A 24,432-nucleotide genomic window follows, 5' to 3' on the forward strand; every position below is an offset into this window, starting at 1 on the left:
TAGGGTGGGGGGGCGCTGCGATGAACCTTCGCCCCCCCCCCCCCCCCCCCACACACACACACCTGATGGGGAACCTTGCGCACGCCTATGGTCATAACAACACCCCTAGAACGCTACGTTGAGTTAAATATATATAACATTTTTCCGAATACGGTGGCGTTAATTTTGCCTTCAAGTGTCGACGTAACAAAACGCTTCGCGATTATCTGTACATTACGTTTAATGACAATGTGTACAACGGTACATTGCATGCTGGAATAAAAATACCCCATTTACGCCACTGGACTTTGTTCGTATAACATAGCTTACCCCCCCTCCCCCTCCCCCAGTTTCTGTCGCAGTGGAGCCTGTCACTGCATCCCATTTCAAGGGCACAATCTAATCTTTGCGGACTGTAGAGATAATACGCAGTCGTGAAACTCTGCATCTACTTTAGCGCAAACAGAACGGTACAAAGTGATAACAACAATAATAAAAAGAAGCTTATCCAAAACAAAACACGATGCTGAGGAGGAGATGAGGGGCTGTGCCAGGAGGCTGTCTGGTGAAAGTCCAAAGTCCCGTCCTGCTGTCACCCGAGAAAGAAAACATCCCAGCACGAAAAAAAAAAAAAAAAAAGCCCGTCGCGCCCGCTGTGTGTCTGCGTCTCTTGGGTGGTGAACCCAAAGCCGCCGGGGATCCCAAAAACTGCGCGATACTGGATGGAGAGACCGTCATGCGACCCCCGCGCACAGCGCATTTTTTTCTTCTTTTTTTTTATGTACGCGCACGTCGTCTTATCCGCGCGTTGACAGCGCTGCTTCCGGACCTGCCCTCTCTCTCTGTCATTGAGGCTGGCGAAGGAAGAGAACTGCAGGAAAATGAAACGATGCAGCACGCCTCTATGTGACGCACAGGAGACGGGCGAGTGAGGGGAGCGCGCGACACCGACACCGGAGGTTGTGCCGACGTTCATGTTATTTTTCGTAGACCCGACTCCTTTCCTTGCAGCTCAACTCCGCAGCTAACGCGTATAATTTGGGGGCCGCATGAGGCGCAAGGTCAGGTTGAACATATGAGCAAAAACGACTTGATCATCAGAACGCTGTACCAGACTGCCAACGTACCTGCTGTTCGCGCTAACGGGATAGATATCTCGGATACGGAAGGTCTCAAATGTATCGTGGGCTCATATAGCAATGAGATATACACTTTTTGCTGCCGCACGAGAAGCAAGGACTGTTCCCAAATATTTATAGGTCGTGACATCCTGCTTTCCTGCAGGTTTCGTCAGAGTGCCACGTAACGGTACTTTCCAATTTCCGTGAATAAGAGAGGAAGCCGAGAGTTGGCTCAGTTTGTAAATAAACAGTTTTATTGTTTAGTTAACGCCTCTTCTCACTAGCTGTCGAAAGCAGTGAGAAACTGCAGGGGTAGACGAGAAGTTGCGCACTGCTCGAGCACACCGCGGTTGGGCCACGGCGGTCGGCAGAGCAGACGAACTGGTACTCGCGAACCCAGAAACTTCCTCGCTCGTCGGATATGACGTACGCCTGGAAACAAGCGCATGCGCAGGTCGATGCGTGCGTGCCATTGACTCAGGCGTTGACAACTGAAGGTTTGGGGCCGACCCTTGTTTTTCTTTTACAAGGAATGTGTGTCGAATATCGGTGCGCGGCCTTTGGATATTACGAGTGATTGGAACGTCGGCACACGAAACGATCAATGTTCTATGCTGCGCTCCACCCGAAGAATGGATATTTGCTACGCGAAAGAAGACCCACTAGCCTCGATTCAAGATCCGACTGGTAAGTGCTGTTTTTCACGCACGTTCGCGGTTATCATGGTTATTTGTCGACACCCAAAAGCCTGTCCCAAGAGTAGGTGCTCTGTTTTGTACTACAGGCCACAAGAAGTCCTCGAAACGGCGGTCGCACCGTCCATACCGTCCGTGCGGGCAGTCTGATCGCAAAGTCGAGTTCCGCGGTCGCTACGAACAAACACACGCACATACACGTCCAATTCGGCAGTGCGGCGTGGACAAGCCCGAAATTTCCTCGTCCATGTGCCACTAAAAGACAGCGGAAGACGGTCGCTCTATACCGGCTTTTAGGCGTTGCTCCCGATGAGCTCTGATAACCGACAGACAAGTATTGGCTCGTCGTTCTGCGAGTCAACTGGAGCTTGTTGACGGTGGCCCGAACAAGTTCGCAGCTCGGCGACTGCAGCCGGCAGGCGCGGCAGTAGCTACCGTGCGTGTCTTGCGACAAGCAGATATCTCTCTTTATTGTAGGCATCTGTTCAGGAAATCGACTCGATCGATCGAGATCTTTGGGTTTAGCTCGCGACCAGGAGCAAAAATATTTTAGCATTTCCTTGGCGCTGTCTTCTCAAGGCGTGTGAGGCACTAGCATCCGCTGTCGGAGCGCATACAGTTCCGCCGCCGCTAACGCCTCGTGCTTCCCTGGTTCTTCCTTCGAGATGCCTTATCGTGGCATAATCGCCTCGGTAAATTACCTTATGAAGTTTTCGCTGGTTTTGATAAAACGTGGAGCGAAATTCTTGGCGCCCTGCTAGATGGGCAGGGCGATGGTTTAGCCTTGCTCGTCCAGTGCCTGAGCAGAGGGCCGGCTGAGAGACCCACACTTTCGCGATGGCGGTCAGCGCTCGTCGAATCCTTCCGTCGCACGAGCTGTCAGTTTGATTCTTCTCGTACGCGCGGTGTCGCCGAGGTCGCTTATGTTCTCGTATAATAACTCTTACATTTGACTTCCTTGTAAAGTTCAGGGACTCCCGAGGCAGGGTGTCAGAAAGACGCCCTCGCAAAGCCGCCGTGGGTTATGGATTTTTCGTCGTGTTTTCTCCCCCGGCCACTTGTGGCCCGCTCTGGACGGGCGCCAGGAATTTCACGACCCATTAGGCGCTCGATGAGACGAACAGCGCGCGTCTGTACAATTTCAAGTGACGCGAGGAGCCATTAAAAGAAAAGGAGGCCACTCGTAAAATGTCACGCCTATTTGTACTACCGCAATGTCTCCCGGAGGACGCATCGATCCGAATATGGGGATTTTCATATTCGTCAGCCCCTGATGTGTCAGCTCCCGCTCCCGCGTGATGTCACTTTAGAGAATCGGCGATCATTGAAAACCTTTGTCTTCTAAAGACACGCTGCTTTTAAACACAAAACTTGCGTTTTGAGTTGTGTGAATCAGCTGTTGTTTTTGAGAACGTTGCCTAGTGAGGTCCTCGATGAGCCAGCCAACAACAACTTCCAATGCCGACGTTGCGTGCTGTTATTTGCTTGGCTTTGCTATCAGTGCGACCCTGCCCAGGTTTACACGTTACTTTGGACCGTGCACCGTTTGCCGACGTGCGTGTTTATTATTACCATGCGCTGTGGGAGGCACGTGAAACCAGCATCGATTGCTGCCAACCGTCTGGTGGTAGCGGCGACATTGTAAAACGCCTGAGCTGGCTTGCTCTCTTTTTTACATATGTTTTTTTGGCCCGCCGACGCTTCAAGAAGGGGGTTTTGAACGTAATCGTAAGGGAGCGCAGCAGGGGGAACGGGAAGTGGCGAGGAGGAGGCGATTTGGTCAGCACGGCGCTCAAAAAGTTTTTGGCGATGATCCAAGGGCGCCTGCAAAATGCCTCGCCTGTGTGGTAGTGATGCCTGTCCGAGGAATGTAGCCAGATAACTTGGCGCGCTCACACGCATTCGAGCGCGGATTAATTAGCCGTAAAGAGCGCGTCACGCTTTTCTTCGAAAGCGCGCGATAGATGACAGGCGAGCACGCTGGTTGAGACATTACTACTGATTCATCGGTATTTATTAAGTATCGTGTTCGCCTGTCAGCTGGACGAGCTAAAAAGAAGTAGCAGTCTGATGTTTCATTTCTGTCGGGTAATGAAGTAATGCGATATGACTGAGGTGGAGTTTTCTATGTGTAAAGAAACGCGGAAATGTTGGGGTCCGGAAAACAGTGAAAATATGTAGCTTACCTCCGGTAAGAATATGTTTACACTCGCGACATCTCTCACATACTTCAGGCGCATTAACATGAAAAAAAAGAGAGCCTAGAAGTTTATTGTGTTCTTACTCTAGGAAAATGCAATTATAATGTTACTGTTTTTATAAATGAGGCCATTTTGACAGTAACAAGTGGCATTCATCAGTAATGCCCCATTCACGTTTGGCACACTTAATATGTGTGTGGGCCAAAATGAGTTTTGGAAACATGGCAAATTTTACTAGGGAACCTGTGATGTAAGTGGAAACACTAATGTCACTTATTACTCTGCTCAAAACCGTTTTTTTTTTTGTGTGCAAGAAATACAGGAAAAACTATTTTCTGTGTCTGTGTGGTCACAGCCGATCCCTTTAACCAGTTTAAGCTCAGGCTGTTTCATCTGAGCCTTAGAGAGACTGTGAAAGGTCAAAATTTTGCAAACTGAGCGCACTTGAGATCGTGTAGCGCAGCCCAAGAAAAAAATGATGGACTATAGAGTGTGTCATCTCAGGCTGCCTATTTTTGAATTTAGGCAGGATAAGGAAGGTTAACAGCACTTTTTATGATGTAATATATATTTTATGTAAGCATCATTACAGATGATGTTGTGAACAATATGTCTTTATTCAACGGCTTTTGTGTCTCATGCTACGGGTTAAAAGATGAGCAGAGGTGAGATTCAAAACAAACATTTTTCATTGAACTTTTTTTTGGTCCTATTTTGTAAGTGTGACTTTGATCGTGGGCAGCGATATACCTAAATAAAGGCCCGTGGCTCGGATGTTTTGGTAGATCAAAAAAAAAAAGAAAAAAAAGAAGAAACAGTGCCAGCTTCTATAACACCCATGGGAGATCTTGTGTTTAGTATGGTATATGTGACACATTTGTTCGAAATAAAGCAAATAAACTTAAGTTCCTGTCAGCATTTTTTATAATGTTGCTGTAAATGTACATGCAAAATGTACGTGCAACTTTACCAATGAAAGGAAGAATAACGGCATATGCTGCTGTGAAGCTCTTTAGCTTTTACATTTCTAGCTTCACAATGCAATTGCGCTGCTCACCATTTACAAGACATTAGGCATTGGATCGATAAAACCTGCTGCACTATAGGGGATTTCGCAGGAAGAATTAAAACAAAGATACTTGTAGCTTTCCATATTCTCTTTACTCATGCATGAATGTATCACATGACACAAACTGATCATTGCTAATTGTGCTTTGGTGTGGAATTTCAGTTATACTTTGCATTGTGCTTCTACAGACAAAATTTACAGACAGCTATCATTTCTGGCAGTCTTGTAGCTTTGCCGACCGACCATGTTGGGCCCCTTCGGATGCATTGATTAATGACTAGTCTCACAATTTCGGCGGTGACGAATGTTTTGGCTGCGAAGCACCGCCTTTCCGTTATAACCACAGTGCAATTTCTTCCGTCTCTTTTGTTGTAATGCGTGTGTAGGCCAGGGCAGCGAAGTAGAAGAGGCGGTGCTCTTTGCATAAACTTTATTTTTGCTGTTGCACTTCAGTGGGAGGGAGGCTTTGGCTTGTTTATTAATGGCCCTTCCAGTGATGCCTGCCCTGGAGGCTTGCCAACCTCTTTGCCCGGGTTAACAGCTCCTGCACGGGTCAAATGCTTGGTTCTTTAACATCGTTGGTTTGAGTGGATGTGTTGTCGGAAATGTTGCTTTGCGTCTGGAGCATTTATTTTCCCCTGTTCAGCACAGGCAAGTTGTCCCATTGAACTTTAGTTCGAAAGCTTAGAATCTTTCACATACTTTTTATATATCCTACGTGCTCATAGTGTTGCATCCTTGTCTGAGCCAGTGGGTGTTGAAAGCTGAAGCTCTTCAAAGCTGAATGTTAACTGCATCTGAATTGAATATCTCTCTGTTGTAGGTGGTTACGAACCAGTGTTAAGTAATGACACACACACGTATTGTCACAATAATGTGAAGCTAGTGAAGACTGAAAACAAGAAAAGCATAGAGTAAATTATTTTTAAGTGACATGCACAAATGGTGAAGTAAAGAAAAAGGAGGTATGAATCTAGATATCTTTCTTCTGAAGCGCATACTTGAGCAATGGGCCTGTGGATATTATTAGCATTTTTGTTGATTTCCTGGTGTAGGTTTAGTTCAGGCCTTAGTGGCCCCATTTTTTCAATGTGGGTGAAAGGCTGTAACACGAGTCTACTTTGATTTAGGTGCGCATATTAGAAATCCGGCTGTTTCAGATTAATGCCTAAGGCTCAGATCCTGGTTCTGGCACTTTTAAAACCCCAGAAATAATATTTTTAACAAACTCATCCTAGACCAGACAAGTTTCTTTCAGTACTACATCATACAGAATTTCTTTACATCGTACAGAATTTTTTAGATGTAACCCATGAGATACACCAATGTTGTAGCCTACGAGCTCAATTACTCAAAGCGACACACCTTACTTGCACAAGAAAGTGAAATACATGGTTTCCCATTTAACAGAAATTTACGAATTACATTTCTACATTGTTTACTTTGTAGCACATATTCCAATTTACGAATTGTAGCTATTGACTTTGCGAAGCATATCCATTTGGAACAGATACTGAGGATGGGGAGGTCTTGATAAGCACCGCCGAGGAGCTCGTTAAAAATGTAGTGTTCTTTTACTAACTTTATAAACAAAATATGCCTTGATTAATTAATTTATTTGCATACACTGCAGCCCCAATTTAGAGCCACCGTATCGTATATCTCAAAGCAGTAAGCTACTCCTCAAAATAACCGTGACAGTGCCAGAACCGTGCATGGAGAGAGAGATTTCAATAGAGCAAGCTGTGTTAAGGAAAGGGCATAGTACCAGATATTGCATCACAAACACAAGATGGTTGTTGGAAACTTGCAGAAAATCCAAAAAACCTGTACATTCTTGTTTCATTGACTATAGCAAAGCTTCTTGATTCAGCTATCCAATCCAAGCTCTGGGTATATTTTAAGAAATATGGAATTCCTGAACACCTTCATAATTATACCACTAACCTTTATACAGCTTGTTAAACCAAATGTTGGTGACACAAATCGGTTTATGGTTCAATATTTCAGGCAAGGTTATATTCTTTCTCCATATCTATTAAATTTATGCACAGAATAGCACTCACAAACTGTGATATGGGAGACAGGGATATAGGAATGAAAATTGGAGGAACAAAGGTATCCAAACTATTGTCCGCTGAGGCTGAGAGCTAGAATGTTCTATCCTCGTGCTATGTGCTGTTTGTTCTGCTGGCGACAGTCGTGAAAGCCACGCTGGACAAATCTACTTTACTAGCAGTAAGTGTAAAGGACTTGATAGCACCCATTCTGTACGCCAAGAAGAAGAAAGCAAGAAAACTGGTCTTTTTCTAAGCATAAGTCAGACATTCACCAGCTTTACTAAAAACATTTAGCACAGAGTAGTACCAGGAAAGAGCACTTGGTGGACTTCCAAAGATTACGAAAGACAAGGACGTTAACCTTAAAACTGTGTTAGATATGTAGCATTATTCATGGTGCACGCCCCACCACGGTGGTCTAGTGGTTATGGCGCTCGACTGCTGACCCGAAGGTCGCGGGATCGAATCCTGGCCGCGGTGGCTGCATTTTCGATAGAGGTGAAAATCTCTGAGGCCCGTGTACTTAGATTTAGGTGCACGTTAAAGAACCCCAGGTGGTCGTAATTTCCGGAGCCTTCCACTACGGCGTCTCTCATAATCATATCATGGTTTTGGGACATTAAACCCCAGATATTATTATTATTATGGTGCACGTTATGGTCTTTCCAGTGGTGATTTATGGGTGCGAATTGTGGGCCTTGCAATAGTGTGAAAAAAAAGAATAGATTTTTTAGCTCTGGTGCTAGCGTAGAGTTTTGAGAATTCCATGTACTCTTGTATAAACCTATTTCTTCGCAATGTATTTTTTGGAATGTATTTTGGAGAATGTATTTCTTGGAAAAAAGAAAGCTATCTTACTTTGATCATGATCATGCAGTGTGGGCTGCTGGTCCAATGGCATTTAAATTAATGATTAATGATAGCCAAAGTATAGGTTAAGAGACAATAGTGTTGACGATACGCGAGATGACTATATCGAATTCTACAGGCCACAGAAAACAGCCTCAAAGAGCTTGAAGACTTTGTATTAATTTAAGCAGATTGTACTGGCATTCATATACTCATGTCACCAAGATGCAAATGGCAACTGAACGGTAATCAACAACAATAGCAACCACCAAAACTGTGGTGTTCCACTTGCTTTTTTAATAAAACACTGTTTTGTGTGTTGACGTACAAAATTAACTGGAATGCCCGTGTCTTTCATCGCACACTTTGAGAATCAGTAGCTTAAAAATAGTGTCATGCCAAAAATTCATTCCAAGTAGATATGCCTTGTGATCTCATCTACAACATCTTCAGGATTTCAATATGTGCCATAAAGTAAAAGTGAAAACATGAATAAATGGCTATTTGTTAATTTGCCAATTATGTATCCAAATTTCTTGCCCAGGCAATTCTGCCGCTTTGAGTAATTGAGCACAAATGGCCTGAAAAATTTGTGTGTTATTGAAATAATAAAAAAAGAAACTTCGTGTAAATACAGTCATCGCAGTGACCTTCTGTGATGTTTCTACTTTTACAGCTCGAGGAATAAACCTGCACACTAAACATGTAAATTGGTTGGCAAGGTATAACCAGAGGATGCTACAAGTCATAAAAACAAAAAAAAAGAGATAAAAATTAAGCAAAAACAAGAGTTCAAAAATCTTTTTTTTAAGTTGGGGCCATTACTTTCTGTGATTGTGGGTGACCAGCGGAGCTGATGGGAGATACACTTACTTATTGAATATCTTGGAATAGATGAAGTACGAAGGATATATTTCAGTTTACACATAATGCTTTGACCATGCGAGCAGTTGCTTTATCTCCCGTCAGGAGTTGTGCGCGTGGCCATATCTCTAAAAAAGTGGCCCGATATTTGAGTGGCCTCATTGTCGAACTGTAGTTGAATATTGTCAGCTCTTATCTGTCCGCATAGGAAGTGAACAGTTGCTGCTATAGGATATGTGCTTGTCCAACAGAGCCTAGAAGTTGTAAAAGTCAGTTTTGCTTTCTGTTGGCACTCTTTCAGATAACATCCCCAAAACATTTCTTATCATAACATCTGGGGAGTCTTGGCGCACCTCGTAAGCATACTGTGTACAACACTTTCATTGCTACACATACTTCCAATTCCTCCTGATAAGTCTTAGAAGTGCTTCTATTTTAGCTTGAGGAGTCTGTATATCAATGTTGTGGTACTTATCTTTACCGTTTGCACACATAGATTTTGCTTTAATGGCAGATACGCTTTCTATAGGAAGGATTCACTCAGCACACAGCTAAGTAGCCGCTATGGGCAAACAGGTTGTATGAATGATTTGACAGAATATGTGTTGGAAGAGCTGGTGGAGGAGGTGCTCAGTTTGTATTATTATTTTTTGTACCTGCATGGTTGCATTGTCAGTCCCAGTTTCCTCTTGAGAAAAGTAATGTACTATCCGCGTCAAATGAAACCCGAACACCGGCAAGCCTTCGCACTGTATAGTGCGTGCCGTCCTGTCATCACCATGACAGGCGCGCGCATCCGGTTTGACCGCACTGCGCATATGCGCGCCTGTCCATGGTGATGGCATATGTGCGCCTGTCCATGGCGCGCACTATACCACTGCGAAGGCTTGCCGGTATTCGGGTTTCATTTGACGCGGATAGTACAAGTAGTGTCTCAATTTGCAGTTTGCGTAAATTTTCTCTAAAGTCTCAAGTTTGTACTTACACACTTCCCAGTAGCAGAAAAAAGATGTGTTCTGGAATCCTCAAGTCCCTTTAAACATCATTATGTTCCGCTGCCATTTTTTGAAGGAGTACCAACACGAATTTGAAATATTTAATATTGCTCAAAATAAAAAATGCTGGTGTCGAGAACCCTAAAAAGAGCATTGTGGTGCCTGGGAATGCATCAAATATATTTTTAATATTTTTACTTAAAAAAAAACTCTTTCGGTTTCGATATCGAGGGGTTGGATTTTTAGTGACGTGTCATGGCAGTGTGATGTCATGGTGAGACAGCAACTCATGACGTACTAGTGGTAGATCTGTCATCTGCTCATTGTGTGCATAAACAACACTGATTGAATTGTTGCCCAATGGCCCTGATAGGGATTTCTGCGATTTAGGCTGCGTGCAAGACAGTTCGTAAACTCAGTGGAACTGTGTTGATTTGTTGGTATAATGCCCATTGCGGTGGGGCTGGCTTGCAGATGCTCAGCGATGAGAGCTCTAAAACCAAAGTAAAATATTTATACGTGTTGTCTGACTCCAGTGTGTGGAGAGCGTTAACAGTGCATACCAAGGAAACGAAAAATGTCCCTTTTGGGATGTCTCAAAATTGTGTCAGTACTCCTTTAAAGGCAGGAGTAATGGGAAGCATTAGCTTTCATGAAAGTTTTAGTAGTTTTGAAAGAGTAGCAAGTGTGAGTTGGTTGAATTGCATCACAGAGATGATTGTGACTTCTAGAAAAATTCTCTTACCACGAAAAAGTATGGCATATTAAACTTAGGTTTCTTTTCTATTACTGTAGCAGCTGAATTATGGTGGAGGTGAAATTCAAGAACACTCAAATTTTCATGTCATCAACAATAACAAGCGAGCGTTTCTCACAAGGCAGGACAAAATGGGGTGGCTAGCTTCTTTACTAAGTCTTGACTCTACTGCAGTCGCGTAGGTAGAAATTTGTTTCGGGGGGATAGGGTCCACTCCCTTTATCAGAGATACATTCCAGTAGGTAAGCGAGGTAGAGTGTCAATTTGCGCTCTGTATCCCCTGGCAGAAAAAAATTTCGGGAGGGGGGAGGGTGTGGGGGGTGTGGGGAGGGAGCATGGGCCCAGTGTGTCACGTTCTCGCTACACCACTGTTCTAATGGGTGTAGCAGCAACAGTAGTAACGCATAGTACAAGTCAAATTGCCTTTAGGTAACACGAAATGTTAGCCAAGTTGTAAATTGCGCAAGTTCTGTGCAAAAACTAATTATACAAAGACACTAAGTAGTAAAGCAGAAATCGTAAAGGCATAATTGATGTAAAAGAAAATGAAAGGGCCTGATTATTTGCAAATGCAATAGAAAAAGATGGGAAAATACACTTTCATATCAATGTACAAATGTCCTGCACCTCCCCCCCCCCCCCCCCCCCCCCCATCTCTCTCACGCTCTTCTTTCTTTTTGTTTTTTGACGTCTGTAGAGCAGTGCTGTAATGTAACAGCTGGAACAACAGTGTGTATGAAGAATAGGGTTTGTAGGGCTTGTTTAAAGCAGCAGCATGTGCACGTTTCATGTACACATTTGTGTCATAAATTTTGTCATAACGCTCATTACATAAAAGCGTAACCTGACAGTTAATATTTCAGTATGACTCCATTTTTTTAAAGTCTGTTTACTACAATTGGTGTTCTACCCAAATAGTGACTAATGTTTTCTTTTGATATAAACAAGTGTAAATTTATCGTAATTTCTTATAATATTCTGGTATACTTATATTGACAGCTTTATTTTGTGAATGCAGCCAGATGGGTGAATATTTTTGATGCACACATGTACTGTTACATCATCAGCACACAGAGTCATCGATTATTGTATGGCCCTTCTCTGAAAAGTGGCATGCATGTGCATATCATTTTTAATTCCAATTCCCTATTTTAATAAACTATTAATCAGATTTCAGTGGATTATTGATATGTATATTTTTCTTCTTAGCAATGTATGCAAGAAGCTGTGCACACATTTGAATAAATCAGTAGATTTAGCTACTTTAATTCTGATGTTGATCTGAAATTAGACTGATTTGTAATGCCTGAGGGACAATGCTGATCAGTTTTTCTCGTGACGAACATTTGTAATGCAGCTTATTGTTATAATATGTTCATTTATTTTATGGATATATACATATTAGTTTTTGTACTTAGTTCAAGTTCATTTACAAATACTAATATGGTTAATTTTTTTAGCCATGTTATTGTTATTGTCGTTGCTTCAATTATGGCCAGAGAAAAGAATATTAGTTTCATCGGCATGTAATGTTACATCTTCAGATTATAAAATATCCACAAGACTGATAACGTATAAAAGAAAGAAAAGCTGATGTAATATTAATCTCTGTGATATTTGATATTTTATATGCTGCATAATAGTCTTACAGAAGTCTAGAAAAATATAACTTGTGGAAAATAACTTTTCTGTGTTATGAATAACTATATTTCTCATCTACATGAGTGCTGCTTTTACTTGCTTCTGGAATCGAAGTTGTTCAGGCACTATCACTTGCCTGTTTAAATGAAAGCTATGAAATGCTTGTATAGGATTCTTTCTGTAACTTATTAAACAACTGGTAGAGCAGAGATGCATCGTTAAATGTTAGACTGTTGTAGTTTCTTCCTTTATACACTATCACCACCCAGGCAGTGTTAGTTTTTTCTTGGAAAACACCACATTCTCGTACGGCATTGCATATGTGCTCAAAGGGCATGTAATGTCGCACGTCTGACTCTAGGTTTCCTTTCATTGTCACAGAAAGTTGTCTGCGAGTGTAGTAATGTACATTGATGAGAGCCTCATTGCGTTTGTTGTGCCTCTGCAGTGCCTGGCGGTGCGTGATGGGGGGCTGCGCCCTGTAACCTGGGGCCTTAAGCAGCCATGTCTAAGAGCCGCTATGTGCTCCAAGTGCATGTGGGGGCGTTCAGCAACCTGTACGAAGCGCTTTCCATTGAGGCCAGCAAGCAGACGACAGCCGCTGACATTGTGGCATGCATCGCCGAGAAGCTGGGCCTCTCACTGCCACGAGATCTCGAACTTGCTGAAGTGGTTCACAATGCCACTGGAGAGGTGAGCAAGGTTCTACGCCGTTATGAAACTTTTACTTGCAATGAATGTGCATGTTGAGAAGGTGTTTGTGATTCTGGGCGGACGGACATGGCGATAGAGCAGTACATTGTAGAAAGAAATGATGCACATCGTATGTACATATGTCTCTATCTGTTGCACTTCATCTGCATCACCCTGCACGACAAACACTCACGAACTTGTCCAATTTCTTTTGTTTTGGCATTTGAGTAAGTCCAACTTGTTTATCTTTCTTCTGTGTTCATTATCAGCGTTCTTGTATGCATGGGAAGCCATTTTTTCATTTACTCTTGAATATGCTTAGTTGTGAAGCACACATATTCAGACAGGCTAGAGCCAAGCGACATTCTGCGAGAGAGCTCTTTGCAAATTGTTGAACATGCCTAGTGCAAAAGCAGTTTGCAAACCTAAAAGGTTTTCATACTATGTGTAGCTGCGGCTTCATAAGACCCTTCGCTTCATTATGTGCGGTGCTTCACAAGGTGGCATTGCAGTTATTGACGGTCAGTGTGCCCTCTGCAGGAATGCAAGGAACGACACCTGGGCCCAGATGAGTTTCCGGTGCAGCTGCAGCTGCTGTGGCCTCAGCAGGACACACACCGGTTCTGCCTGCGCGAGCGCCTGTCGGCACAGACAGCGCTGGCACTGCCAGGCACCAACTCAGCCGACGCACACTTGCTGCAGGACTACTTCCTGCGCTTTCTCTACCATCAACCCCGCGACCGCGACTACTCCGACCTGTGTCAGCTGCCAGATCTGACGGAGCAGACTCTTCTCGAGAACCTCAAGGCACGCTTCGAGCGGAGTCATATCTACACCTATGTTGGGTCCATCCTCATTGCTGTTAACCCTTTCAAGTTTTACCCCATCTACAACCCAAAAGTAAGTGCGGCCATTGATGTTTTCCGTTGGGCACTTTGATCGGGGGAGCATACATGCAGAGGCACTTGTACACATTTGGCACATCATAAAAACATTTTTTGGTTGAGTGCTTCTTGCTAATTACTCTACGGATTTGCTTATCGACAGAAGAACTCTAAGCTGGACTAATCGTTCTTTTAACAAATTAGTTTTGTTGGCAGCAGTTGAGTAGTGAGGCAACAAAAAAATGGAATTCTTATGTGCATCTTGACTGGAGAATTTTGATTTTTAGGTGCTAGTCAAGGTGACATTTGCCTTTAATAGAGTGGCACTCATTTATGTACCACCCACCTTAGGTTCTCATTTCTGCAGGATGTATTTGGACACATATTTGCTTGGCATTTGAAGCCATTTGGGACGGCATGTTCTTCCTTCAAAGTTTCGTCTTAATGCGGTAACTGCTTATACCGATTCCATAAAAAACACAGTTGAATGGTTGGTGCACATCTGGCGTCTGCATCGTCAAAAGTTGGAGTTTGTGTCCTCTCTCACCACAGATTGATGTCCGTCTCCCCGCAAATTTGCCTGACTTGCTGTTCTTCAGGAATTAACTAATGTGAACTTCTTTCTTTGGTCTGACTTGTACAGTATGTTCGGCTGTACCAAAATCGGCGTCTCGGTGACTTGCCCCCACACATCTTTGCCGTGGCGGATGCGGCCTACCATGCCATGCTGCGGTCCCACTCCAGCCAGTGCGTGGTCATCTCGGGAGAAAGCGGTTCAGGCAAGACGGAAAGTGCCAACTTGCTGCTGCACCACCTGACGGCGCTCAGCCAGAAAGGCTCATATGGCCGTGGTGTCGAGCAGACCATACTCAGTGCCGGCCCTGTTCTTGAGGTAACCACTTCTTGTGTGCCGTTTCAAGAGTATGCTGCAATTGAGGGTTGTCAGATTTCGTGTTTTCTGGGAGCCCTGTAGGCTTCAGAAAATGCTAACTGCATGCCCCAGTGTGGAGGGGGCAACATGAAATGGAGATGCAAGTTTCTAAAGAACCCTCTATGGTCAGCTGGTTGTGTAGTTGGAAATTGTTTGTTGAGAAACTATTGAAATGATTACTTATTTGTGGGAAGTGTTGGTTTGCTTTCTTGTAAGCAGAGTCACTGTGTGATTCAACAATGTGGTGGTTGTGGAGTCACTATGTGGTTCAGTTCAAGACAGCTGTTACTTTTTCTAATTTATTTATTTACTTATCTTTTAAAGTAGCAGTGCAGGCGCCTGTTCATAAATGCAGGCTGCACGGCTGTGTGAAAAGTATGCGAAGCACACAAAAATTTGCGTAAAGGAAACGTATCAAAATCACTTCTTTATTGTGCTGAATCCAATTGTGCTGTATTGCAGTGAGGCATGTATAGAAGGCAACTTGCACCTCTGGTTCTTTGTATCCTTTATCTCTGTCACTCATTTTTTTCATTGAGCTAGCACCAAAAGAACAATTATTAAGTGATTTATGTTTGATTTTAGGCCTTTGGGAATGCCAAGACCAAGCACAACAACAATTCAAGTCGTTTTGGCAAGTTTATCCAAGTCAACTACAGAGAGAACGGCATGGTTCATGGGTAAGACACCCAACAGTGAATGTTTAAGCTGCTGAGAAGCAATGCATGCTCCCTTTTCATCCATAGCTCCCTCAATAAAGGGTCATTAAAGAAAGATATTGTGTTTAGCTGGTTTAGTAACCGCAGCTGGTTTAGTAACCTTTTCGAAGTAACTATTTGTGGTGTAATAGAACTATCAAGTCTCACAGTGAACATAGCCTTGGTAAACCGGAAAAAACAGAAAAACGAGATGTCACTCATTTTGCTGCTGTGGTCTTTAATCAGCACCTGTTTGGGATAGTTAAAGTTTTATTGACAAGCACCAATGCCATTACATTCTACAAGAATGGAACACTTCACATAGTGAGATTGAACTTTTTCTGTATAGAAATGGGACAAAACGTGCAAAACCACATTGAAATTCATAATGCTGTAGTGCCAGTGTTGCAGTTCAGGTGCTACATCGAATTTGCATTTTATTCTGCACAAAAGAGCCTTTCTTCTGTGAAATAAATTAAAGTGAGGCTTGAAAAATTACTTCACCACAGAGTAAGGTTAACTTAATGCCCTTCACTGCTCTTTTATTGTCTGTATTAGCATGAAAGCATTTATTAAACAGATTTGGCTGAAAATATTGTATGTGGCCTTCATCACATTTACATAGTTTCATAACCAGCATGAACCGTACTGCAAATCATTGCATGGCTACGGTACTGGAGGTAACTTTTCATTCTGGTCCTGCAGGGCTGTAGTGCAGAAGTACCTGTTGGAGAAGTCGCGCATCGTGTCTCAGGCCAAGAAGGAGCGTAACTATCACGTCTTCTACTACCTGCTGGCGGGGGCCTCCAAGGAAGAGCGCGAGGAGTTGCACCTGACTCGCCCTGAAGACTATTACTACCTCAACCAGGTACGATGCACAGCTAACATTGCATTTTTTAATGTTGAGATGTGGTGTTGTGGCTGTATTCATGGGTTTACATTAACTTGAGGCTCACTCCTTTACCTCCTCCAAATAATTAGGCAGTAATACACTCTACATCACTCTTGCCTAGCATGGCCATTGGCTGATTTGACTGCCATCTTTTGCAAAAATACGCAGAAGCTGTTGTTGCAATGATACCACGCGTGTTCATACCGCATGCAAGGTACATGTGCTGTAACGCAAGCATAAGCAGAACCTTACACCTACCATGAGGTAGCGGCTGTGTATTGCACCAGTGCCTACAGTCAACTGACTGCTTGACTACTCAGACCACAGCTTGCCCCCTCAGTGAACAAGGAACCCGTGCGTGGTTACGAATGTCTTCATTCAGACTTGGTCGGTGCCATGATTCACTTATCAACCCACGCCTGACCAGACAAAATGTCGTCGAGCTCTTGGTTATGTGCTCTGGACAAGTGTGATTCAGACCATACCAGTGCGTAGCGCAATAAAAATGGTGTTGACTTTGGGAAAAACTCTTGCCTAAAGAGGTGACAAGCACTGACCACGACTGTGCTGGCATCACTCAAGCTGTCACGTGTACACACTGCTTTCTCCTCGTTGTAAATGCTGATGATGTTCCGTGTTTGTTTTTTGGACTGAGCTGACTGTTGCACAGGATAGGGCTGTGTTTAAGGGTTATCTCACCAAGCTTGGTATGTGCTGATAAAGTTGTACTTTCCATTCAAAAAGTAAAAATTTATCATTAAGATAAGCTTAGTCATTAGATTACGCTCTACGTGAGGAGAGTCGTGTTTATCAAGTATGCCTTTCAAGAGTTAGTGTACATGAGGAATTGGCATTGCTGCATTGTACAGAGTCAGTGCTATACCTTGGAAGGCACAGATGAAGCACAGGAATACACCAAGTTGATGGAGTCCATGCGCATGGTTGGATTCAACCTTGACAAACGGAAAAGGTTTGTTTCCTTATCTTTTTTCTTTACCATTGGCATAGCACAGTGTTTGCAGGTTGTGATAATACTGTTTACCCTTGCCACCAAATGTTCCATGTGATGTAGTTAATGCACACAGTGTAGTGGTTGTTATTTATTTGAACTTCATTTTAATGCATATTCACATGTTGCAGGTTGATTCGAGTGTTGTCAGCAGTGTTGCACCTGGGAAACATAGAGTTCAGCAAGGTACGTATATGTTCTTATTCAGGCATTGTTACATTAACACGCTGCCTCAGGTTTTGATGTGGCTCTTTTCACGTGTTTGAGGCCAGCATTTTTTAAAAGTCTGACTTTTTGTTTAGGCTTGGGACCTTATATTCAATATTTGTATACATTAATTCTAAAAGAGCTAGCAGAAACAGCAAAATGCAAAACTCATAGTAGCTTCTAGTATGTCTGTGTGATGTTTTTTTTTTAAGGTTACTTTGACGTGATTCGTTTTTATTTTGCAGAAGTCAACCTACCACAGTGATGAAGCAGTGCAAGTAAAGAATCCTGAAGTGCTTTCGCTCATCTCCTCTCTTCTTGGGGTAAGTTTTCTGAAAAAATGTGTTGCGTTCTCAAAGATTGTTCTTTTCTTTCTTTATTGATGTGGAAAACACATAGAAAAAAAAGTCTCTCTGGTCTTTTCTAGCTCACGTATATGTAGCTTTGAATGCAAAGCTTAATAATGACATCCCTACTTCATTCTATAGTCAATTTGTCAAGCAAATAATATTAGCTTGTCATGAATGCAAATCTTAAAAAGAGTGGCAATGCAGATTTACTAACTTCAAGTGTTTTTTTTCACAGCTCAATCATATGTTGGGTGGACACATGAGATATGGAAGGTTGTGAACAGGGTTGGGTTCGAAGCAGAGGCATCGGATGGGGAGTGGGCAGGGATGCCTCCCCCCTCCCCTCCCCCACTGAATACCCTAACATCACCAATTACCAGCTGGATTTATTCTAGACATGTAGTACACTGTTGGAATGAACCTTGCATGAATAAATTTCAAATCTTTATTAACAATGAGCTAGTGGAATGGTAGGGAGAAATTCTTTCTGAAAGCTATGTTAATTTTTTTTTGATGTTTGTCTTAAAAATTGGAAGTGTGGCCGAGTCCGCAGCTGGGGTTAGTCTTGCGCTTTGAGGCATAGCAGAAGACATCCTAAGGAATAGTCCGATTCAGCCAAAACTCATTGGCTAGGTATTTGCACTCGGATGTTTGCATCATATCCAGATGTTTATTTACACGCGTGTTACCTTACTACATTATGCACCTTCTGTAAAAAGAGTAAGTAAACTTCTTTTACTTGATCTTTAAGTCATTTAGTTTCGGACCAGAACAATGCAAGGTATGAAAAGGTTTTAATAAATGTAGTGCAAGGAAGAGTTATTAGAACAAATGTCAACCAATTCGCAATGCATACTGTTTTGCTAGAAGCCCTATGCTTTGCAAAGGTTAAAATAAATATTTGAAGTGTATGTCAAAGTGTATACTGACGTTTCCTAATGTCATTTAGTTGAACTGACTGTGTTCTATCTGGTGCAGTCCCGGAAGTCAGTGAGCTTACTCCTTTATGTATTCTTTTAAACACCACGTTGCAGTTTGGACTTACAGGTCTGCAGCGGAAATTCCTTTATGCAGAGCTACAAGTGAAGTAGGTTCCTGCTACCCATTATTAATTGAGTTCTTTCATCTGCACTTAGGTCAAGGAAGAAACGCTCAATTCTGCCCTGACCACAAAACGTGCCAAAGCCCCCGGGGAGACGTTAGTCATTAGCTACAAAATGCCTGAGGTAAGACCTTGTGTACTGTGGATTCTAAATTATAATTGATGTACATATTCAGTTTTTACTTTCTCTTACTTCGAAGTTTGCCTGAGTTTTTCACGCAGTAAAAGAAGTGAGAATTATTATTCTTTTTTATCTGTATCTATCTGCATCTACTGCAGGGAAATTCTAGACTGCATTTAAATATCCGAGTGCTAGACAGTGTTGACATAGAGCAGACTTTGTGCAAAGTTTTTGCATTTGGGATGCAAGCGGATGTATCACGAAAACCTGCCAAAATAAATAGTTTTGGTGCTGAAATAGGAAAAAAAGTGGCACTGTTTTCGCTCAGCAGTACTGATGCAGAACTCTGAACATTGAGAACCCGTGTGCCTTCTCAGCATAGACTTCGGATATGAAGCAATGCCGGTGAAGCACTGAAAATCTCAGAGGCAATAGGCTGGAATGTGTGCCCCATTCATTAACCACCAGGTGCAACTGGTAGCCGCTTTCATAGCACTCTTGAACCTGGTGCATACATTGTCTGCTTAGCTTCTGTTAGTAAAACGGCTCAACGATTATGATCTCCACACCTTTGACATGATAGATCCGTTATTATGTACATATACTGTTGATTTTCAACCAATTAAGCTAATGCATAGTTCATTACAGTTGGAAGATGTTATTATGTGAAGGTGCAGTCTTTCTGGGCTCTGTCCAGTATAAGTTGTGCTGTTTAATTGATGCTGCATTGCAACATTTGTGTGCTAATAGGCTGGCAACCGTGTCTTTCAGGCTGTGGCTACACGAGATGCTATGGCCAAGTGTCTGTATGGAGCTCTCTTTGACTGGATTGTTATGCAAGTGAACCATGCTCTGCTGTCTGCAAAGGACCTTCGGGAGCACAGGGTCAGTGTAATTATTTAGTAGTTAGTGCACGTGGTTAATTAAGCAGGTAATGTATAGGGTGACATCTCAATTAACAGGTACAGCATCGTATGACTTTTAGAGTATTTTTGCAACAATTAGGGTGGAGGGGTTGCGAGAGGGGCTGAGGGCCCACATTATGCTGTCCTTACAAATATCGTTAAAGGTACAGCAGGGTAAATAAGAGCGATGTTATTGGAACTGTATGCTTTCTGTATGAGTTCTAGACTGCCAGCATATCAGTCAATTTGACTTTCATTCTCTGTTGGCTGCTATCGCCACAGTTTGCGCATCACCTATGTATGCAATGACCCCTTATCTCTCTACAGTGTGGCTGAACATACACTGCAAGTTTGTTTGTTCCTACCTTGAGTTGCTGCAACAGAATTTTATTTCTGGCTAATAATACTGTCAAGCTCAGCGTAGTGTTGGAATTTTATTTACTTATTTAGATGAAGCTACATTGTGTCTTCCCCCTTCATATTCTGTTTCCTTTAGGACAGTTTTGGCACTGTTCTTTTTTGTTTTGTTTCTTTGTTTGTAAGTAAGATGCTCATGCATGTTTGTGTTAAATTTCTTCTACAGGGCAACAGTATAAGTGTACTGGACATATTTGGCTTTGAGGACTTTGGTGATCACAACAACTTTGAGCAGTTTTGTATCAACTTTGCCAATGAGCACCTACAGTACTACTTCAACCAGCATGTCTTCAAGTATGAGCAGGTGGGATCGCGAAGCAGTAGTAATTGCTTGCGTGTCGCTTACTTCTTATATTTTTTTCCTGCATGCATTGGTTATCTCGTCTGAGAAACATTCTGCTGACAAGTGTTTGGAGCCACTTTGGCTAATATGTTTGTCATGCCAAATTAAGGTAGCATTATTTATTTTTATTTTGTTATGTGAGGCTCCCAAGGGTTGTGGGAGTGCTTTTTCTGGAAATTCCTGTCTGAATGATGTTTTTATGAAAGTCTGAAAATTGGCACAGTTTGTATGGCATCTGTCATTGCACTAAGGCAGATGGCACCAAGCTACACACTCCTGCTGTTACTTTCATTACCTTCGATAATTCTGAAGTGCTTCTTGCCAGTATCGGAATTTTGTGAACACATAGTTTTAACGAATATCAAACATAACTGAGGTACTTTCATGTTGGATGCCTCTTCAATGTAACAAGGCTTGACTGTACTTCAATTAGATGTCTGTGCCCGCTGGTGTTTTGTTGGATGCCAGTATTCAACCATATAATAGTAAAGCCTGTGAGTATTTGGGCAAAGAATTGTTTTAAAACAAGCTTATTAAGAAGGAAAGCCTTCTTCAGCTGTGCATACTAGTGCTAGTATTACTTGAGCACCCTGGTATTAAGTCCTGGGTGGGTGTTATTTCTGGTGCCATAAATCTTTTTCTTTTCTGCTTCATGGCAGGAGGAGTACCAGAAAGAAGGCATCCAGTGGAAGAACATTGAGTTCACAGACAACACTGGCTGCCTGAACCTGATTGAGGGAAAGCCCCATGGGCTGCTTTGCTTGCTGAATGACCAGTGCAAGTATGTATTCGAATGCATTGCGAGGTTTTGATTCCATCCTGCTTAATCTTCTCCATCTTGCAGTTGTAGGTGCATTAGTGGGAGGGCTCGTTTAATGCTTGCTCCTTTGTTGTACGCAGCTTCTCTGGGGCCACAAACGCCATGCTACTGCAAAAGTTTGTGAATCACCACAAGAAGAACCCTTTCTATGACATGCCTCAAAAGCGGGAGAATGCATTCCTGGTGCACCACTATGCCGGCAAAGTCAAGTATCAGATCAAGGTTTGTATGAAGAACTAGAAAAGTTATCTCACTTTCAGTTTGATCTGTAAAATCGGCAACAGGGGTTGTGAAAAATGTGCAGTACATGCCACTGATATTCTCAACACCTGTACTTGCCTCACTGTTTACCTTGTGGATGTTAAACAGTACTAAGGGCCAAGACCAGGCTGACATGAATACGTACCTCAAATGAATATTTTACACTATTGGTATAACCGTTCTTGACATTTCCTTTAATAAAAAAAAAAATCGCATTACAGATTTATGTGACTAGTAAATTGAAATTTTCTTATGATTAGAGTTGTGTCTGACATTAACTTAATTTTGAGAACGCTGGAAGGTTCCAGAATCTTGAAGCGGAATGGAATCTTATTGAATACATGCTTAAAACCTATTTACAGTGTCATATAAGGTTCTCGTTGTCACTGCTGTGTATATTAATGGACAGTGTGTTGTAACCTCAGCAAGTACTTTCCGCCACATTTAGTCGAAATGCTTGTAGACAGGATTGGGAACCGTATTAAGTTTGAAAATTGCAGCAAGGCTTTAAGTTTGAAATCTAGCTGCAAGGATACTGCATTAAAAAAGTTGCATTGGCACCTACTTATAGTTCACTGCCATTGCAGGAAATCCTGAAATTTTATGTGCTTTGCATATAAGCTGCATTAGTCATTTACCACGTTGCATAAACACAGCAGTGAAAGAAGTGTGATAACAAGAAAGCTCTGCTAGCAGTGAAGATCTTTTAGGGCACAGGTTTATGTATGTAAGATGCCTGTTGTACTAAGGTCAAAAGCCTATACAGACTAGCTATATGAAGTTGAAAGAGTACACTGAGGTGGATGTTAGAGGTTTAAGAGCATACAATGGAATGTGTGCTCTGCATTTTTCGTAGCATTCTGTATTGCCATTTCATATGCCTTGCTGGTCTCATTGTTGCCTTCTTTTCTTTACTGATCAGGACTTCAAGGAGAAGAACTTGGACTTGATGCGGCCTGATGTGGTGATGGTGCTCAAGAGTTCAAGCGTTGCGCTCGTTAGAGAGCTGGTGGGCGCTGATCCTGTGGCCCTGTTCCGTTGGGCCATCTTACGAGCCTTCTTCCGCTCCTATCATGCACTGAGGCGTACCACCTCACACAGCCAAGGTTGGTGCTTGGTTTGTGCATAGATTGATGACATCAGCACATCAGCCTTATGCACAGTTCGATGCATAAGTTGAGTGCATCAGAGCTTACAATGAACATTCATATGACTGTATCAAAGCAACAGCTTTTAGGAACACAAAGTCTTAGAGCCTGTCAGTGTTACTGAAGGCTTTTAACTAGTGTGTTGAAATGGGCTTGTTGGTGCATCTTGAATGGCCGGTTTTCTGAGTGCGAGGAATGATGTGTACACAAGATAGATAGTAATCTCTCTAAATATGCAGAAATCTGGCCTAATTTAATGAATGTATGAGGTTAGCTATAAAATCAGCAATGCAAAAACCTGAGCATCTGAGCTGAAGTTTTTTGCTACAAGTTCATCTGTATAATCTTAGCTATTTGTTTGAAATAATGACTGCTAAACAGCCTTTGGGAGGACAAGGCAATTGAATCAGTGTCAGTGTTGATGCAGTAGAAGATGCATTTTGCCAGTCGGATTTTCATCAAATTAAATGCTTTTGTGATTACACCCAATCTCCCAGGACGTACAAACCATGGTTCCAAGAGGCCATCTTCGATGTACAGAGGGAGGCACTCGGGTGAAGTGTATTCCAAGTAAGCTCTTTCCTATTCCATGACCTTTTTGTTCGGTAGTTCAAGGGTGATTTGCTTTTTGACAGAGGTCACGTACAGTTCTGCATACAGTGTTCAGCGACGTAGAATTTATCTTTGCAGCAGTAACCAAGTGTCTTCCAGGAGGTCTTCCCTTGGCACGGGTGCTTGCCCCGGCAACTTTGCGGCTGCCTCCTGTCCCGTGCACCGTGGAAACACCCACCTCTGTGCCAGCGAGGCCAGTGTCCTGGAACGAGCAAACCAGATTATGATGTAAGTTAGCTTTACCTCTTTCTTTCACCTTGGTATGGTTTCATGCAGTTGTCTACCAATAATTCACGCTCTACGGGAGCTGTTGAAAACTCTGAAATGTCTTTATTCCACAAGCAGCCATACAAGCCTGTCAGAGCATTGCTGCTCAGTTGCCTGTGGCTTTGGGGCATTGTGAATCAACTGCCCTGCTACTTTGAGTGTGTGGATAACTCTGTCAGCTGTTACCAAATTTTACTCACACAAACTTTTGTTGCAGGAAAAACAAGAATACCAGGTCACGGAACAGAGTGGACAAGGTAAAGGCACTAAACTGTTCTTGCTTTTTGTGACTGAATCAGTAGTTGATACTCTTTTTATTTGGTGCATCAGAGGTGTTCTCTTTAGTAATATTGACTTTATACCATAATTGTTGCGCGTTTTCGCTTGCAGGGTCTCAAGAACTTGCAGAGTGTTAAAACAGTTGTTGGGAAGACCCATCCTCACCCTCAGCGTACAGGCAGAAAGCCTCCAACAGTCACTGCGCAGTTTCAGGTTGGTAGCTTTTGAGCTGTTATTCTCTACATCTGTAGTTGCTGTGCAC

General features: G+C 42.7%; 1 protein-coding gene across 3 annotated transcripts in view; it reads left to right on the forward strand.

Moving 5' to 3' along the window:
* The first annotated feature begins 1,536 nt into the window (after nucleotides 1–1,536).
* The window catches only part of LOC119388065 (unconventional myosin-IXa), a 54,283-nt gene continuing 31,387 nt past the window's right edge, over nucleotides 1,537–24,432 (forward strand). For 2 of the 3 annotated variants that reach the window (XM_037655678.2, XM_037655680.2), the window contains exons 1-19: nucleotides 1,537–1,787; nucleotides 12,680–12,924; nucleotides 13,465–13,824; nucleotides 14,452–14,700; nucleotides 15,325–15,419; nucleotides 16,143–16,305; nucleotides 17,199–17,299; nucleotides 17,470–17,524; nucleotides 17,791–17,868; nucleotides 19,032–19,121; nucleotides 19,890–20,003; nucleotides 20,607–20,744; nucleotides 21,443–21,564; nucleotides 21,684–21,825; nucleotides 22,787–22,970; nucleotides 23,510–23,582; nucleotides 23,703–23,852; nucleotides 24,109–24,148; nucleotides 24,282–24,383. In XM_037655678.2, the coding sequence (XP_037511606.1) occupies nucleotides 12,736–12,924; nucleotides 13,465–13,824; nucleotides 14,452–14,700; nucleotides 15,325–15,419; nucleotides 16,143–16,305; nucleotides 17,199–17,299; nucleotides 17,470–17,524; nucleotides 17,791–17,868; nucleotides 19,032–19,121; nucleotides 19,890–20,003; nucleotides 20,607–20,744; nucleotides 21,443–21,564; nucleotides 21,684–21,825; nucleotides 22,787–22,970; nucleotides 23,510–23,582; nucleotides 23,703–23,852; nucleotides 24,109–24,148; nucleotides 24,282–24,383 (2,445 nt within the window). In that variant the 5' untranslated portion in view covers nucleotides 1,537–1,787; nucleotides 12,680–12,735. The remainder of the gene's footprint in view (nucleotides 1,788–12,679; nucleotides 12,925–13,464; nucleotides 13,825–14,451; nucleotides 14,701–15,324; nucleotides 15,420–16,142; nucleotides 16,306–17,198; nucleotides 17,300–17,469; nucleotides 17,525–17,790; nucleotides 17,869–19,031; nucleotides 19,122–19,889; nucleotides 20,004–20,606; nucleotides 20,745–21,442; nucleotides 21,565–21,683; nucleotides 21,826–22,786; nucleotides 22,971–23,509; nucleotides 23,583–23,702; nucleotides 23,853–24,108; nucleotides 24,149–24,281; nucleotides 24,384–24,432) is intronic. The other variant, XM_049413814.1, reaches the window with a different exon arrangement.

This window comes from Rhipicephalus sanguineus, chromosome 3, assembly GCF_013339695.2.
Source record: "Rhipicephalus sanguineus isolate Rsan-2018 chromosome 3, BIME_Rsan_1.4, whole genome shotgun sequence".
NCBI classification, from domain to species: Eukaryota; Metazoa; Arthropoda; class Arachnida; order Ixodida; family Ixodidae; genus Rhipicephalus; species Rhipicephalus sanguineus.